This window comes from Periophthalmus magnuspinnatus, chromosome 13 (genome assembly GCF_009829125.3).
Source record: "Periophthalmus magnuspinnatus isolate fPerMag1 chromosome 13, fPerMag1.2.pri, whole genome shotgun sequence".
NCBI classification, from domain to species: Eukaryota; Metazoa; Chordata; class Actinopteri; order Gobiiformes; family Gobiidae; genus Periophthalmus; species Periophthalmus magnuspinnatus.
Genome location: NC_047138.1, coordinates 3,798,106 through 3,817,477, shown reverse-complemented (window position 1 = coordinate 3,817,477; position 19,372 = coordinate 3,798,106). Strand labels below are relative to the sequence as shown.

The window sequence follows — 19,372 nt, the reverse complement described above, 5'->3', positions numbered from 1 at the left end:
TGTACCGCCCTCCACCACAAAAACTCCCATAATGTCAACAATATATGTCGAACAACTCCTCCAGTCTATCTCCGTTTAACAACCAATAAAGAAACTGTTTTTTTAATTGTGTGGGTAATTTATTCAGGGGGATCAAGTCAATTCTTTGTGGCATGTTCACAGAATTACATTTCAGCAGCCGAGCCAAGAATTTGCTTTTTCAACTCCAACTGTGCGCTTCTGAGTGAAGTCGTATTGATGGACTTGTGCTCCAATGAAGAAGTACATGAAGCCTATAACGAGACAAAAAGTGAAAGTACTATTACTTAGCAGTTAGATGTTGTGTTTAGGTACTAATCTACTAATACTACTGATGATATTAGTACTACAGATACTAGAACTGATAGTATCGCTTCGACTATCACCACCACTCCACCACTTACATCTATAATTACTACTTTTCTTCAAACTGCCACAGGGCTAAAGATGCACTCTGTAACTTTTCTGGTGGAGCGTCTACCACCTGTTGTCTCCACGAAGATGTTTTTGCATGGGATGAAGTATAAACATTCAACAGTAGGGCGTTAAACTTATCTAGCATCTACAGTTTTCGGTTAGATTTGTTTTTAGTGCTTGTTACTGTGAGCTGACTCGCCTCTCCACAGAGCTGGCTTGTAACTTGGCCTAGTAAAACATGCCCATGCAAACGAGCAGAAGTGAAGTGAGTGAATAATCAAGTAAATGAATCTCCGTGCATTCCGTGTTTGCAGATTTCCATATTTTCTTGTTGCCGTTTGTGGTCATAATGATGTGGATAATCACGTGTGTGTGTGAACTTTAAAGTACACATCGGGTTTGCAGCTGAAATTACAGTCTACGATTTGAGAGTTTTTAGACAATAAAATGATTTAGAATTACACAGTCGCATTTTCAAAGGGGAACCACATGCTCAGCTGATGTGAACGGCATTCCTCTGACAATAATAGCAACGCAACCTCTCAGGCCCCCTAAGCTACAGACACAAGTTTACTACCAAAACATAATTACTTCGCTTTCGCCTCGCAATCTGAACACTGGTATATGCCTTTAGAGTTTACATTTCTAATTAGCAATAGCTGTCGAAAAAATGTGAATAGTTAAAACTTAAATCTTACCCTCTTTGTGCAATGCTGCGTTTATTGTTTCTGTTGTGTTCAACCCTGGGAAGTCCTCGTAGATATATTTGGGATAACCATACTCCATCACTCGCTTGTTCTCATTGTAACTGGAAAATATATGGAATTAGCACCGGTAATATACATTTTCTAAGAAGTTAAAGAAGTATGAGTGGTGGATGTTTCCCTGTGTGGGCCATATAATAGAAAAGATACACTGTAAGTTATGTTTTATTTTCAGACTAAGTGGAGAATTTAAGGTAAGACGAGAATTATAGGGAGATGTCAAGTATAATTTAGTTACATTTAAGTTCATTTAAGTGCTTTCTAGGCATCTCTAATGTTTAAGTATTTTAATGACACAAATGCATCTCAATTACTGAAGGAATTTGCAAGTGTGTACAAGAAATGACTCTGGATTTTAGTAGCGTTAGTCCTTCTCTTATTGCTCGGTTGATTGGGATTGAGGCAGGAGTAAAATGGATGAAGAGTCTACTATCTGTTCATAGTACTTGTAATTCATGATAAGGAAACTTTTACTTATTTTATTTATACTGGTCTATTCTAGGCACTGTTTTTGTTGTTTTGTTTAGGGTTTTTTTTAATCTAGACATTTTTACTGTCATCCTTAAAGGTCCTACATTATACAAAATGGATTTTTAAAAGCTTTGAGCCAAATTATAATGTTGTTTCCTCCTCAAAAACATACCCAGAGTTGTGTTTTGTTTCACTCACACATGTTTGAGTAACCCTTTATTATTAGTCTGTCTACATTTCCCAAGCTCAAAATGCTCTGTTCCACCTTGTGATGTCATGAAGTGATAGTTTTCAAGTCAAACATCTACCTTTTACCTTTAGTTCAGTAAAAATGGGTAATTCCAGGGCTGAAATGATCCAAATGATTCTAGTGAAGTTGTGTGGAGTTTAAAAACGCGGTGGAGCACTTCCTGTATTACCACATGATGACATCACAAGGTGGTACAGAGTGTTTTCTGTTTGAGAGAATAACTAAATCTGCAGGGGCAAACATGTGAGAATGAAACAAAACACAACTTCAGGTCTCTTTGTGATGAAGAGCGCAAAAATAGCCTAACATTTAAGTCATTTTCATGTTATAATGGTTTTCACTGTAATTTCTCTGAGGAAAATTAAATATAGTAGCTGTTAATGGTCATACCTCCAGTAAATGTCATGCACAAAGAAGAGAGTGCGTCCAGTTTTCACTATGTGCACAGCTGCATCCAGCTCCTGCACCCAAACAGGAAACCCAAAGTGGCTGAGGGGCCTGGGCTTCCCCCGCACAGTGGAGCCCTTCACCGTCCAGAACATGCTCTCTATAAAATGGTGTTGCTTCAGTGTCAGTGTCTCACAGATATTAACTAGATACTTTACTGTGTCTGTTACCGTGGAAAAGGAAGGCTGTGTTTTTGCGAGGAATCCTATAAGCGGCGTCAATGCTGGTTTCGATCTTTGGCATGAAGTTTGAGATGGGCCCCTCTTTAATGTCTGGCTGAGCATTGTGTTTGATCCATAGATATCTAATTAGAAAACAAAACATAAATGTGTCTTGTAGTAATACATAAGCCAAAGTCTGTAAATAAAAGCAACTGTAAAGTAAAAGTGAAGGCATATTTTTATTATTAAGATATATATTTATGTTTTTCAGTCATGTTTTTAGCCAAAATTGCAAAATGAAATTGAAACTAAAGCTTTAATTGGTTGTATTAAAATAAATAACAATGGAAAGCAGATTTTTAGTAAGCAACTATTAACAGTTGTCGCAGCTATTAATAATTGAAGGCTGTGTTGTAGTTATAATAAGTCAAAATAAGCACGTTACTCTAATTAAGTATACTCCTTTACATTCGGTAAAACAGTTGTTGAAGCAGCAGTACTTAAAGTGTGTATTTTGAGGATCTAATCAATCCGTGCTCAGTAGTTTGCAGTATAAGTACACTCACTGTCCTCTGAAGAAGAAGGTAGCGTCTCCAACAGTGGACACTGCATCAAAGCTCATGTCCGGAGCGCACCTGTCCTGCATGAGACGAGGGAACAGCCAGGGGTTCAAGTATATGGGCAACTGGACCGGCCCTACAAACATCACAGCAGTTTACAATCAGGTTCAGCTTAAAGGTCCACTGTGTCACTTTTTCTAGACATTGTTTTGCCTATTTTGAATGTACTTTAAAGTTTTATACGATACTGTGATACATTCTCTAGGCAAAGCAAAAACATGGAGACAAGAAGGACTCTTCCCATGAAAAATAGCACTATGCATCAATGATAAATGTATTCTGATGTTTTTAAAGCCGATAAAAATGAGTTGTTACTGTAAAGTGCATTGATATTGGCTATATCCTCCAGAGACAGTAGGTTGCCTGGTCGGGACGCCCTGTAGTTTGGGTACATGAGGGAGTCCGGGTTTCGAGAGTGCCTCAGACCTAAAGCGTGGCCAATCTCATGAGCCGCCACCACCTGTAGATTAAAACCTACAAAACACAACAAAAGTATTACTTCAGTTTGTGTCTGTGTAATCCCTCAGTCGTCGGTTGTATAAGGCAGTGTCCAGCAGTAATCTGACCAGAACTGAAGAAGCGGCTTGGGTGAGCAGCGAAACATCTTCATTCCTATAACGTTTTGTCGTGTTCAAAGATTTAACTTCGGCTTTTTTTATATACTTGAATTGGTATTACAGTTAAAATGTGCAGAGCAGGTTCTCAACTATTTTACAGGATGTTTCTCACTGTGTATTTGGACTAAACCAATGCAAAGTCTGAACTAAACCTGAGGTAGTCTGCAGATTAAAACCAGGACCAAACCTGGACTAATTTGTCATCTCAACATCTACCAGCTGGAAAAAAAACATACAGAATAAACCTGCACACGATTTCCTTCACCACTGTTTGAGAACAAGTGTATTTTTACCCTTCGGCCCTGCTGTCCACTGCTCATTGTCGTCAAAGTGGGTGTCTCCTCCGATTCCAGGACCAGGGCCAAAGGCGTGAGCCAAAGTCCCGCGCTGTCCGTCGAACGGGTACAGATCACCATGTGCTTCCCAACAGCAAAGTCCAGGCCAAACATGAAACACAAACCACAAGCAAAACCATTTTTTTATTTTCACCAAAAAAACCAACAACTAAAACTAAACTAAATTATAGGCTTCTCCGCTGCTCGCTGGACTCACGTTGTCATATTTAGCTGTCTGTGGTGATGATAGCTCCTTATATCTAGATTGGTATAGTTCCATTTATGCTTTATATAGATTTACATGTAGTTTTATATCTCTAACATTGACAATATTTAGGGCTGTAGTCGACTAAAGAGATGTGTAGTAAACTAAAGACGTGCCCTGGTCATCGATTAACCAACTATTGTAGTGAAAAGTGAAACGGCAGATTAAATAAACAACAAAAGGACATGACTACAGCCCCACTAATATTACTAATGTACTGTACTGTCGTTTACCAGTACTTTTTACTTCTAGTTGAGCATATAATTATTCTTTATATAGACAGATCCAAGCATAAAATGTGGGTGCAGGGTTAAGAGAGACAATCGAAAGTTGGGAATTGACTTCACAGGACATTAATGATATAAAAAAAAAGATCTCTGTAGTCATTTTTTGGCTGTACTTCAATCATGACACCATTTATTCACCAATTTCAAAGCGTGATCATGTCTCTTTCACTTTAAGGACCTTCCTGGACTCACCATATGTTACAAACTCCATCATGATGTCAGCGTTGTTCCTGTGTGCACGGACGAACTTCAATCCGCTGACTGCAGACCAGGCGTTGAAGGCAGACTCGATGAGAGAGTCGACTGTGCTGCGAGGAAGACGACTCGTGTAACGCCCAATGCTGCAGTGAGCACAAATCAGTGTCAAATGGGTCAGTCAAGAGTCTTTCTAGCTGGTTTGCTTCAGCTTTTAGGTGGAGTAAACCCTGGATATAATAACTTGCAGTGCTAACTAATAGACGATGTAATTTAATCATTCAGTGACATTTAAATACTCCTATCAGTGGTTATTTAGAGCAAAATTAACTAGTACAATCTATACATGTTTTTGGACGTGGTCGTGGGACAAAACAGGACAATGTTGGACACCTCACTGACATAAACTGGCACCAAACCAAAGACAATACCTGGCCTGGTTTAGACTGGACTTACCAATGAACAATAATTCTGCTTAGTCACAGAAAGTATTTAAATTCTTTGATTTATTTTACAATTGTGGGACACTGTTTACATATTTCACCATTGTCTTTGGTATATGGGCGTTACTGTTGGCCTGGAATGGTTGGACACCTGTCTCATCTGTATTTTGTGGTGGAGAAAGCTCAAATGACATCTGGAAATACCCCAGACATAGATATTCTCATTGATTATATTTAAAGTGGGTTATCTTTTGGTGACGTTATTACTTAAAAAGTCAGTAATGTTGACTCACCGTATGGTATCATTACAGATACTTGATATAAATGTTGGCGAGATAAAAACTAATAATCCTTGCTGAGTTTTTGTGTCTAACGAGTGAAAGCGTGAGAGTGTTGCAGACAGTGTTACATAAATTCAGACGTGACTCGGTAAATCTGGCACTTAAACAAACCATAATGTTTTACAGAGGCTGGAGTCTTAAACTGAAAAATCTGCTTACCACAATGTGACAGTCACCGTCACCTCTGCCAAAAAACTTTTATTGCCTCTTGAAATTGAACTCCGAATGTGAAATTTCTGCCAGTTCATGCAAGGTCAGACAAGTTCTCATCATAAACATTTTGCATTTTATCTCATTCTAATCAGCTTTGACCTACTTGTATGTGATTTGGTTCTTGTTCCAGCGTGTGCTCTGGGTGAGGCTGTAGTCGTGGACATCTGGGACCCCACAGCGGGGAGTCTTCATCACATCTAGAGTTTGTGAGTCCAATGAACCTGTTACATTCAGTCCAAAGAAAATCTGCATGTCTTTTACTGAAGAGGAGAAGGTAGAGTCGCTCCTCTTCCCTCGTCCCGTCGGCTCGTCTTTCAGATCGTAGAAGTGTTTGAGGTATTTCTACGAGTAAACGAGAACACAGCTGGAGATACTGTCATACATGATATAAATGCAGTATTCAGTAACTATTTTATTTATTTATGAGAAAATATTTACCTAAAATACAAAAATATACATAAATATTTCAATAATTTATCAGGTGCTATTGTAAAATCATCACAATCGGATTTACTTTTATCGATCCCCTCAACTAAACTCCTGCTGAAATGAAAATAAACCGATATTAAAACTGGACAAACATCAACTTCAATACTATGATTAGAGGCAGTAGTGACTGATAATTATTGTAATCTTTGCAAGTCATAGTAAACGCAGCTGTTTTCAGAATCAGAAATACATCAGTTTGACTAAGAACTTGCAGAATTTGAGAAGAATTATGAAATATTACTAGTATTTATTTATTGTTATTACTAGTATCGATATTTTTATATAGGAAAATCTTTATAAATACCAACTCTGTACATGTCAACAGTTTTATTTAGTTTATTTAATTAAACATTTTAAGCTAAAACTACTAATCCTGGATACAAGAGCATTCACGCAGAGAGGGCAGTGCGTACTTACCTCCGCCCCCCACCCACACAAAATCCACAAAATACATACAAAAAATCCCTCATACGGACGAGTTCAGATTTGCCCAATTTAGTCCGACCTTGGCTCAAAAACTCACATGTCTGTAGAATAAGTCACATGCAGTCCTGTCCGTTACATTTAGCACAAGTCATGCGATTACAGTTAGACACTTACTGTGGCCAGCTCCACGTCAGCCTGCAGTGGTTCGGAGGATGGAGTGGTCGTCATTTCGGACTTAAACGCCGGTGCCATAAAACCTGAAGAGGACAGGAGCAGGAGGGCAAGACAGGGGAACAGCATGGCCAAAATATAAGGCTGTGTGGTGTATCAATTGCAAAGGCCTGCTGGGAGAACATGAGGGCAAGCGGCTAAAGTTAATGAGGAAGCTCTTTTTAAATGGTTATTGTGAGTCACAGCCAAATCCAAGGAAAGCCTCCAACAGTGGCCTGGAATTAGGGAGGGGTTAGCTGACAACTGTGGATAGCCCAAAAAAAAAAAAAAAAAATGTTGTAAGATATGGTGACATGGACAAAGACAGAGTAACTTGAGAGATGCTCACTCAGCAGTTTGCTTACATTTGGTTAGAAAAGAAATGGCTTTGGCTGATGTAGTGAGCAACAATAAGAGTTTTGTTTTGTTTAGGGAGCCACAAGTTTTGTAACTGACTGATTTGATGGAACAGTTGCAACAAGAAGGAAAGAAGAAAAAGCTAAACCTCATGTCATAAATGCCTAAGACTGAAAACATGCAAAATATAAACGTACCCGCTAAAAGTAAATAACAAGTAAATAATTCCTACCACAGGAGTTGCATGTCAATCATCAAGCTGTTTGTACTTGTACTATTTGTATTATATTTGCCAGACCAGCCACGACCAAACACTTTAGGGATTGAGTCGCCAGGCAGTCGTTATGTACCTGTCCTAGCATACATAAATGGCACGAATACCAAACGAATATACTTTTGATGTGAAGCTCAAAGAATGTGTTAAGAATTTTCTTCACCGGCACAGTAGCTCAGTTGGTAGAGTGTTTGCCCATTGATCCGACAAATCCCACTCTCAACATAAACATGAATGGTAGAGGGCAAGACACTTAACCCACCTCGACCCAAGTGTCTGTAGATTGGTGTGTGAATGTGTGTGTGAATGTGTGTGTGAATGAGTGATTTTATGTGGCCCTCGACAGGGTAAGTTAAAAGGTATGATGGTCTTAGAATGTCATTTTATCAGATATGCAGTTACATATCCATATTTGTACATCTAGGCAAATGCATAAGCAATATTTGTAACTTGAATAAGTAATCAACACAGAAACAGCTCAAAAAACGAGTTAAAAAAGTAGTTAGATTTATTTTACATCTGGCTGTTTGAGAGCAGCCATTTTGCTGATGTGGCCCTCGGAGAAAATGTGTTTGACACCCCTGCGCTGTATAAAAATATGAGCATGTACCATTTGCCAATTAATGTGAGCGGGTAAGCGCGCTTGCCTCACTACCATTTGTTAATTTCTCATTCTGTGCAGTTTGCTTGTTCTGCCTGTGCTTAGAAGCTTTCCTGCATCAACCTAAAACATGCACAATAGACCAATCATCCAGTGCTGATAAAACCTAGCTCAAGATCTGGTGAAACGTCCCTGGGCGCTATAACCTAATGAGGTATCCCCCGTCAACAAAGGAAAGATACAGAGGTCAAATTTTCCACTGAGGGTCAATTAAGTTTTGTGTGAAAAGGCCAAAGCCACTAGCTCCAGCCTTACAAAGAGCGAAACAGAACTAAATAATGTGAGAAAGGTCTAAAGGAAAGGAGACATTAGTATTTAAACCTGTGCATGATGAAACTCTAACATGAAGCAAGATAGAAGTGTGTCCTAACATCCCCATATCCACCTGTACATATGCAAAGCCATTGTTTTGCCAGTTAAAGTTCTCCTGAGGTAATTTTGCAACACTTCTTTTAGGACACTTCCCACGCATTCTGCAATCTCTCAAAATAAAGGCATCAAAGTTCAGTCTAGTCCTTCTTTAGCTTGTGCATGTTTGAGACTTTAGTGAGAGAGTTTGTTAACAAGGAACCAAATTGCAGAGGCAGGTTTTAAGGCTTTCCTCAAAAAGAACATGGAAGCCAGCCAGGACGCCTGGACTGGCAGAGGGAGGCGCGGCGTGGACGGAGACAGTAATTAGGATTCATTGGTCATTCGTTTTGTAGACCAGTGTACCCTGAACTCTTTTTTCACAGTTGTCGCTTTGGTCGTTTTAGGTGATGACTGGGCACTTGGTGAGATGAGGCCATGTTTCACTTTTTCCTTAAACAACCTCACACTTACATCTGTGGGGAAACCTTAAATGAATTAAAGAAAAAAGGTTAGTTTGAAAGAACACTGAAGCTCAACAAAACGTTTAACATCAGTCAGTACAGTTATAGCTTTCAAAGTTTAGCTCAAAGAGTAAAGTGGCTCAAGAACCTATAAAATGTTCCTCTTATTACTTTTATATTCTACACTCTTCCCAAAATTACAACACAAATGTAATGAGTTTGAAATCCTTAACATTTACCAAAGAAGAAGTACCATATGTTTAAAAGACTGAGCTTCACATATCAAAATTGTTAAGTTATCCCCAGGTAAATCCAATTAATGTTATACTTTGTTGTTTTCCTTTTTTTTGTTTAAGATGTCTGTGTAATCCCTCTGTCCTCCAGGTCTGATCCATTGCAAAAGACACAGATTTAAACTTCATCTTTTCCTTTTTTTATTTAAGCTTTCTTTTCTAAATAATGGATGTGCTTTGCTGACCTCTAGTGGTGTTTGTACAAACGTGCAGCTTTGACAGATATGATCTCCTCAGGGGTTAAGTGGGTGTGAAATGTAAACAAAGAATCCCATGATCAGAAAGTCTCTGTGCTGAGGCAGCCTTGATTGTTGAAGAAGTGTTAGTGCTGCTAATAGGCTTCACCGCAACCTAAAAAAAAAAAAAAAAAAAGGTTAATATTTCTATGATGTAATTAATATTTGAATAGGTTTCTACCTGTCAAAAAATAATTAGTTAATTGGTATATAATTAGACCTAGACAAACTTTATTGATCCATCCAAGATTTTGTGGTCAGATATAAGGTTGTGCATGTTTAATCCTTCAATCATCCAGGTCTGACTCAAAGTAAAAGAAAAGTATAAAATCTGTGAACTGGACAAAAAGCTGTAGGAGTGAAGACGCAGCTGCTCAGGCCCCTGAGGCCAGCAGAGGGCCCCCAAGAGCCCATACATTTATATTGAAAATAATATAATATAGAATGTTTTTGGACACAGGGCTTGTGTGTTACAGCAGCCTAAATATTCCTCTAGAACAGTTGCATGTGTTTTATATCTATAGTAGTAAAATATCTGCTGCTGCTACATTTGTTTTTGAGTCGGGCAGAGGTGAGGACAGCTATGTGTTTAATCTCGTGCAATTACCCTTTATAATGTAAATGTAAGCCCACTGTCGCAACTGGAACACATTAAAATCTACCAGAAATGAAGAAAAATGTCTAGAACCCCACAACTGTGACTGTGGCAGTTGTGACATTCTGGATGTTTTCAGTCCAATGCTCGTCATATAAATAAAAATACAACTGGTCGAGGTGATGAGAGCAGAGTCAGAATGTGTCAAACGTGAATCACTATTAGCTGAGTCAGGAGGGATCTGCTGTCGGGGCCTCAGAGACAAATTCAGCTTAGGGCCCCCTGGAAGCTAGAACCAGCCCTGAGCTCAATAGGCCCAGTCCACAGAGAGAAACTGCAAACAGCTGTTTACAGTTTCAGTGTAAGGCAAATTTATTTATATGGCACAATTCATACACAAGGTAATTCAAAGTGTTTTACAGAATAAGAAAGACATTAAAATCACAATACAACAAATCAAAACATAAATAATCACAAATAATCATCATAAAATAAACATTAAAGGAGAAAAGTGCTTTCAGTCACATGCACAGATAAACAGAACTGTTTTGAGTCTGGATTTAAACATTGTCAAAGTCGAGGCCTGTGTCACATCTTCAGGAAGAATGTTCCAGGTTTTAACTGCACAAAACTGAAACGCTGATTCTCCATGTTTAGTCCTGGTTTAGTCCTGGTTTAGTCCTGGTTTAGTCCTGGTTTAGTCCTGGTTTAGTCCTGGTTCAGTCCTCCTCATGTGAGATGGTTCATGTGGCTCATGTGGGAGATGTTCTTTGGTGCTGGTCCATGGAGAGACTTGTTCACACAGAGCTGCTTTAAAGTCTCTGAGCCACAGGAGCCACAGACCTGAGCCACAGGACACATGTGTGAAGTACTTCCTGGTTCTAGTCCTGACCCGAGCGCCAGAGGTCTGGATGTTCTGTTCTGTCTTAAGGCTCGTTTGGAGAGGCCAGTGAGCAGGACGTTACAGGTGTTTAACCTACTGGACAAATGCAGGAAAAGTCTCTCCAAGTCTGGTTTTGACAGTTTACCTTTTGATTTTCGCAATGTTCTTAGATGGTAAAAAGCTGCAGATGTTATTGATTTGATGTGACTGTTAAAGTTCTCTTCAAGAGTTGAAGGTTTTAGAGAGAGAGACTGGAGGTGACTGCTGACACTTTCTCTGTTTCTGTGGGTCAAAGACTCTGACTTGAGTCTTGTCTGAGTTTATCTGGAGAAAGTTGTTTTTCCTCCACACACTGATCTGTTGATGCAGTGAGTGAATCCACTGGTTCATATTCACCTGCTGCAGTGAGACATAGATCTGAGTGTCATCTGTAGAGTTGTGGTAAGACACATTATTGCTGCGTATTAACTGACCTAATGGCAGCATGTAGAGACTGAACAACAGGGGTCCCAGGACTGACCCCTGGGGCACCCCACAGGTCAGGGACATTTTATCTGAGACATATTTTCCAATTTCAACAAAGAACTCTGTGTTTTCTAGATAGGACTTGAACCAGTTTAGTGCCGTACTAGAGATGCCCTCCAGTCCTCTAGTCTCTGTAAGAGGATCCCATGATCCACAGTGTCAAAGGCAGTGCTCAAATCTAACAGGATTAAGACGGACAGTGTAGTTAGCTCCTCCCTTCAGACAGATATGATGCAGTGTCCACCAGCAATCTGACCAGAACTGAAGAAGTGACTTGGATGAGCAATGAAATCTCTTTACTCCAACTTTTTTTTTCTCCAGTTGACAGATTTTATATTTTTCTTTTCCTATTAGGTTGCATATTGCACATTTTCAGAAGTTTAAAGTGCAAAGAGCTATAAAATTTAATAAACATGCTAATGCTGTTCAGGCAGTCCAGATATACACCGCTGTAAAGAGGAAGCAGTTAATTTGTCCAAATACGTTTGTGCTGTTTGACTGATGTCAGCGGAGGTGCCAAGATAAACCAGGCTGAGCTCTGAATATGTGGCAAACACATCTTCAGTGAGACACATTTGAACGCGTATTTAAAATAAATGAACAGTTTGTTTCCATGTCTGTTTATTTGTCAGTCGCCTTTTAGTAAACAGCAAAAAGTCCCGAGAGTCAACTTCCTCCTGCAGTGAGTCAGGAGCTGTGTGAACCAGTGTGTCTTATGAGGAGACACGACGCCACTGAAAACACAGGGCCTTTCTTTGCCTTTTTGGGGCCTAATCAGTCTTTTTATGTAGAATACTGGTGATGTAATGTGTACATCTTTGCTTTATATCCAGTTGGAGTTGTTGAATTTCAAACTGAACATGATCTGGGTGGACGTGGAAACACCTTAATTAAAAACAGTGTCCTGATAAGTACCTTTTTAAACCTTTTCAACCTTGATTTCATGTTTCTATGTGACCAAACCTTCTTGTCAAAGCCTCGTCAGATCTGAGACACTAAGCAGAGCTGGGCTTGGTTAGTATTTGGATGGGAGACCACTGGGAAAACCAAGTGCCACAGTGGTTAGGGTCAGATCGTTGTGAACTCTGGCAAGTCACTTCATCTATATTGCTTAGTTAGATTGTGGTGTGTGGTGAGTGTTGGTGGTGGTCAAAAGGGGCCAGTGTACCACCATCGAGTGTGGACTGAGTGAATGAATAACGCACAAAATTGTACAACGACTACAAAAACGCTATATATACGACTAATTATTATCATTATTATTCTATTATCACTGCACGCATTTGGAAAAACTGAGCACCACTCAGGCAAAACACAATTTAACACCAAAAAAAAACTGCCTCGTTGACAGTCGACAGCCTATTTTTGTCACCTATAGCTTTACCTCAGCCGCTGACCGAGACACTGTCATTACCAGAAAAATTCCAGCTCATGATAACAGGAATCGTGACCCATGCTGGCAAATCATTCAGTGACATAGAGGTCTAATCCAGTGGTCCTCGGTCTTGGGGTGTGTGTCGAAATATAACTGTAAACATTCTGATCCAGGAAATATGCACTACACGGCCACTTACGGCGCAACAGTGGTCAGGTGGAGGTTATGGAAGAATGCATGTGAGATAATGATGATTTTATCCTTCCCAAAAGTGTTGGAGACGTGACTAATTGGCAGCATGTCCTGGCTTGTCTTCTGCTTCTTGTTCAATAGGATATGACGTACAGTAGTGTTCAAGGGGCTTCTAATACATACTGCAAACAAAAACACATATTTGGAGTAACACATTTAGTTCTTGACTTGTCTGATTCTAGGACCCAAATCTAAATATATCCTTGACTTTTCTGTGACCTTGGACGAGGTAATTCACCCTCCTTAATTGGCATTGGTTGTGGTGGTTGGGGAGGCCGTTACCGCACATTTGCAGCGATGTTTAACCGTGTCAGGCAGCTTTTCTGGGCAGTAGTACCATCACCAGGTGCAGATAGTGACTAATGCAATGTAAAGTGCTTGGAAGGAAGTCTCTGGGTCAATTACCGGACTAAGATCCTGGCCTGAATTCTGGTGCTGAGTCCCTAGACACTTTTTTGCGGTTAACCTCAGCTGCTGAAAGGTTAAGACTGGGTCACACCGAATCCAAGCTATGTGGAGTATATCGAAATCATGACTGTTCTGTTTCGGTAAATTGCATTATTTATTTAATGTAGGTCTGTCGCTTTATACTTGTTGATTTTGCGAAGGATGAAAAGTAAACATTTGACTAGACTTGTACAGCTGATACTGATTCATGTTCTGCAGCTCAAAGCGGGGAAACCCAGTAACACTAACATTTTTATTGATTCAACATGTTTTAGGATTTTCAGTAAAGGGGACAAGGTTTTAACTTGCAAGAAATTAGATACCGAGTGATGAGCAAAGTCTCGTTGGACCAAATACGGCATGTTTCTATTTGCAAATTTCCTTCGTAATGAAAAATATAGCCTTTAGGGATAGAATGTTGTCACTGTTGCTTATGTGGGTTCAGACCAGGCCAGTCCAGGCTCTTGTCTTTCTACACATAAGCACATTCTTGGCCCCTGAGAGGAGGAAGTGGCTACATTAGGTGCTTTTACATGAATCATAAAGAATGACCGAAAAAAAGAGGACCAACCTAAAGCAGTATAAATACCACTCAGACACACTTGGCCCCAATGAGTGTTTTGGACAAGACAGAAGCTACAATGATGGGTTTACCACTACTGCTGCTGCTGATAGGGACGGTCACTCGCTGTTCAGCTGGACCTCTGCCTCACGACAACCCAGACAATGTGCGACTAGCAGAGGTAAGCAAAATATACACAATATGCACAGATGAATGCGTTATTATAGGGAAAATGTAATGTTTTTGTCGTCTAAATAGAGATATCTGCACCGGTTTTATGGACTCCCAGCTGGACTCAGGGGAAGAAAGGCCTCGCTTGATGCATTTCAGGACAAAATTAAAGAGATGCAGGAATTTTTCAAACTTGAAGTAAGTCATTTTTTCTTGTATTATATATGTAGACTAAACAGAACGCTAAAATGGTGTGTGTGAATGTATAAAGTGACTATTATGAGACAAAGCAATGCCACAATTTATGCGAATGCTCAGGTTTTTTTTATATTTTAAAACAAACAAACCACTTTTCAGGTCAAATATTACTGCAGTACTTGCTTCTACCTTTACGTGTCACTTGTAACACACAACACGGCCTGTAGTACTAAAACTGATGTAATTTCCGCTAATATATCTACAATAATTATCACAGCTGCTACCAATACTTACTTTACCACTTCTGCATTAGTCGCCAACTTCAACAATATTTGCTCCACAATAATGCACTTAAGTTTAAATGTATACTTCACAAAATAAGTATGCAACATGTGTCTTTTATCCAGGTTACAGGGAATCTAGATGAAAACACTTTGGACGTGATGCAGCAGCCCAGATGTGGAGTGCCAGATGTCGGAGAATACAACCACTTTCCCCGAAAACTGAAATGGCAAAACACCAACATCACTTTCAGGTATTTATTAAGACATAAAATAATAGATTATCTTTGTGGTCATGAAGTTATGTTATCTTATTCCTCCTGGTGTTGTGTAGGATTGTGAATTACACTCCTGACCTAAAAAAGTCAGACGTGGACAGAGCCATTCGAAATGCACTGAACGTTTGGGCCGACGTCACCCCTTTGACTTTCAAGAAACTGAACGAGGGCATTGCGGACATCATGATCAGCTTCGGCAGCAAAGGTCTAATTTACGTGTTGTTTTAGCCCCGATAGTGTGCTTTTAAAATGCCTGGCAGTTTACACGCTGGTGCCTTGTTGAGGGGAATAATAACACGGTTTGAATAGACATTGTAATGACACATAATCATGTTGGTCGTCTGGGTTCTTTGTCTGCAGAACATGGAGACTACAATCCTTTTGACGGGCCTAATGGGCTCCTGGCTCACGCTTATCCTCCTGGACCAGGCATCGGAGGAGACACGCACTTTGATGAAGACGAGCACTGGACCAAGGACTCCAGCAGTGAGTAAAGTGCAAATACGAGATAGAAGTTTACCTTATATTTTAACAAAAGCACAATGTGGCCTTAGCAAAGTTTACCAGGAAGACCATCCAGATTAAAAAGTTTGTTTAAATTTGAAATAAAAGAAATTAAAAAAAGAAATATAGGCCATAATATACTTGATTTACAAAGAAAGTACTAGAAGAAAGTATAAAAAAATCAGTAAAGTGTTAGTAAATTTAATATAAAATGGTATTATGTGTGATAAAGATGATCAAATATTATAATTAGTCTGTATTATTAACAATTCTCAATTATGGTGCAATAAAAAATATACAGGTTTCACAACTTTAACTTTTAACTTTTAACGTTTAACTTATTCTCCAGTTGTTATTATTTTCTGAAACACTTTGCATTAAGAGGCAGATGATTTGCACCAAAAGTAAAGGAGTATTTATTCAACTCGCACTCAACTAATCTTTTTCTCTCCAGCGTATAACCTGTTCATAGTGGCCGCTCATGAGTTGGGCCACGCTCTGGGCATGTCCCATTCCTCAGACCCGGGTGCCCTGATGTACCCTGTGTACTCCTACGGGGAGGGATTTCCTCTCGCTGAAGACGACATCGAGGGCATTCAGGAGCTCTATGGTAAAATAAGAAAAACTAGAGTAACATTTTGTGTCATTTTGAGTATCTGGTTTGGACAGAATGAGATTATTATTATGATGTTATTGTTTTACAGGACCAAACCCAAATCATAGAAAAGTGAAGCCAAAGCCTGACGCTCCGCAGAAGTGTGACCCGATGCTCAGTTTTGATGCCGTCACGGAACTGAGAGGAGAGACCATCATTTTTAAAGACAGGTACAAAAACTTTTCAAAATCCAAGATAAATGACAATGACATCACATTTTCCTCCCTGTAATATTAGTAAAAGAAAATATCTACAGTTCAGAAACACTTCATAAAATATTTTAATGTCACGTGATTCATTTTTTGTTACTGCACATTCATTAATATTTCAGGTTCTACTGGAGAATCCACCCTCAGTTTGTTGAACCGGAGCAAACCCTGATCAAAAACACATGGCCCTCACTGCCCAATAAAGTGGACGCTGCCTACGAGAACCCGGAAAAGGACCAGGTTTTCATATTTAGTGGTGAGTTTCACATCTTCACAGTCTTTAACATCAGTACAACGTCTTACTCAAAGCATTACTATAAAACCATCTGTCAACAGGGATTAGAATGTGGGCACTAAATGGATACACCCTCGTGGACGGTTACCCCAAGTACATTCACAAACTGGGACTGCCAAAATCAGTCCGGAAAATTGATGCAGCGGTGCACATCAGAGAGACTGGGAAGACTCTGCTCTTCACTGATGAGGAGTACTGGAGGTAATCAAACAAAATCACATCTTTTAAGAGTTGAAAGTGCGTCTCAGGAGCAAGCACACAAATGATGCAACCCGTGACTGCCAAACTTTGAAAGCAACTTTTTAAAAAAAAACAAGAAAAAAGAGAAAAAATAGACTTGGCAACGCTGAATCAGGTTTATTTTAAATGGCAAAATAAAAACGTATATGTAATTATCTAGAAATCAACCCATGATTTAAGGAAGATTAATTTAAAAAAAAAAAAAAAAAGGTCTAAATTAGGACTAAATAAAAGGAAATGGTAAAAATTAAATAGCAAATATCAGAATACAACTATTTTTAAAGGCAAATTATACAACTTTAATGCTCCATGGAGATGTTATTGCTTTCCACAGTATGGCATTAACATATTTATCTTACATTTATTGAATAACAAGTGATTTTATTAAAACAAAATAAAAAAAAAACATGCATGTGAGTGTGTTTACCTGCGCTACAATGGAAAATTCACAGCAAAACATAGACACATCTTTAAATCAAGACTTTAAAACACTGCAAAGTACCAGTGCTTTATATTACTACGCCTATGACTATCGCTCCATATGTTTACTATGTTATTTTCTAATATCGTTGCTTTATTCACAGCTACGATGAAGCCTCAGGCAGCATGGACACGGGATACCCACGCTCCATAGAGACAGATTTTCCTGGAATGGGAGATGAAGTGGATGCTGCTGCTTTTCACTATGGTACGACTTTGCATCACATATTTCAAAACAAAAATAAATAAATCGCCTTTGCCAACATGTAAACTTTATATTTCAGGTTACTTGTACTTCTTCCACGAACACGTCCAATACGAGTACAGTTACAACTCCAGAAAAGTGATCCGCGTCCTCAGAGCGAACTCCATCTTTAACTGTTGATCGAGATACTTCCAATGATCAAAATGTTTGTAAAATTCATTTGATTGATTCTGTATTGTCCTAATAATTGTGCAGGACATGTGGACAAAGTACTTTGCAGGACACAGAATTCTGGAAATTCAAAGACACATCAAAGAAAGTCTTACTCTTTTTATTTATATTTATTTGCACATTTATTTATGTCTCAGGACAGATCTTTTGAATGTGATATTTCTACAGTGTTGTAATGGCACTTGCTTTGTATTCGATAAAGTTTTCAGAAAAGTTTTGTGACAATAAAATATACTAAAGAAAATAATCCCTTCGAGTTCTCATGTTTGAATAATAGTTTCATATTCTGACCAGATTTGCTTGATCTGTATCTGCTCTTCCAGTTGTTCACACATATTTTGTTTAATTTACAGATTTAAAACAATTAAAACTAAAACAAATATCTCCAGTCATGAATAAATAGCAATTTGTTATTTAATTTTTGCATATGATGACATTATGTACAGAGCCTCACAGATGACGGAGAGAAGAATAATGTTTACAAAATAAAAAAATATATATATATCTTGAGACAACATAATTTCTATACATATGTTTTCATGAGCACAAGATATTTCACTTAAAAAATAAAAATAATAATAAATAAAAATATATATACATTTATTTTCATGAGTACACAAGATATTTAACTTAAAAAAACAAAAATAACAATAAATAAAAAAAATATAAATTTATTTTCATGAGAGCACAAGATATTTCACTTAAATAAAAATAATAATAAATAAAAAATATATACATATATGTTCATGAGCGCACAAGATATTTCACTTAAAAAATAAATATAATATCTCGTTCTCTCAAGATAATTAAATCGTTCCCTCAAGATAATATTATGTGGGAACATGATATCATCTCATGGCCTCGTATTAATATTATATTTTGCAAATGTCCTGTGTCGGGCTCTGTAATTCTGAAATAGTCAACATCTTAAAAAAAAACAACAAAAAAAAAAAACATTGACTCATAGAGACATTGAAGTTGTAATTTCCGCTTGTGTCCACTAGAGGGAGCTCTTCACAATAACACCAACATCACAAAGCCAATAAAAACATAGTTACATCATCTGTTTTTTCCTTTTTGGATTTACTTTCACAGTTTGAAATAGCAACTCTTCTGCACATCCTGAAAAATAACTTCATACTTGCTTTTTTATCCTTTGCTAAAACTCTTAATCTGAATGCAGTTGTATAGAACAGTTATTGTGTGTTGTTGATGCATGTGAATATTGTGGGGCTTGTCTTAAACATTTTGGACCATATAGTACGTCACAGTCTTACTATCATCCACAGGTCTGATCATGTGGATGTAATTACAGAGAAGTGGAGCAGTTTCCATAGTTTTCTGATGTCAAACCCGGTCATTTCTGGTCTGAATTGCTTTAAAT

At 38.4% G+C, this 19,372-nt stretch overlaps 2 protein-coding genes across 2 annotated transcripts; one reads left to right on the top strand and one right to left on the bottom strand.

Moving 5' to 3' along the window:
• Positions 1–103: 103 nt before the first annotated feature.
• On the bottom strand, positions 104–7,173 carry LOC117380102 (matrix metalloproteinase-20). Its single transcript, XM_033976832.2, has 10 exons — positions 6,934–7,173; positions 5,948–6,186; positions 4,845–4,993; positions 4,059–4,184; positions 3,464–3,622; positions 3,095–3,224; positions 2,538–2,671; positions 2,311–2,467; positions 1,134–1,243; positions 104–272 (listed from the first exon to the last, which is right to left on the bottom strand). Exons 1-10 carry the CDS (start codon positions 7,057–7,059, stop codon positions 172–174), a joined length of 1,431 nt encoding a protein of 476 aa, XP_033832723.2. The 5' UTR covers positions 7,060–7,173; the 3' UTR covers positions 104–171.
• Positions 7,174–14,291: 7,118 nt separating this feature from the next.
• On the top strand, positions 14,292–17,973 carry mmp13b (matrix metallopeptidase 13b). Its single transcript, XM_033976905.2, has 11 exons — positions 14,292–14,422; positions 14,500–14,610; positions 15,018–15,145; positions 15,226–15,374; positions 15,530–15,655; positions 16,128–16,283; positions 16,378–16,498; positions 16,660–16,793; positions 16,874–17,033; positions 17,657–17,760; positions 17,837–17,973. The coding sequence occupies exons 1-11, from the start codon at positions 14,321–14,323 to the stop codon at positions 17,935–17,937; spliced, it is 1,392 nt and encodes a 463-aa protein (XP_033832796.2). The 5' UTR covers positions 14,292–14,320; the 3' UTR covers positions 17,938–17,973.
• The last annotated feature ends 1,399 nt before the right edge of the window (positions 17,974–19,372 follow it).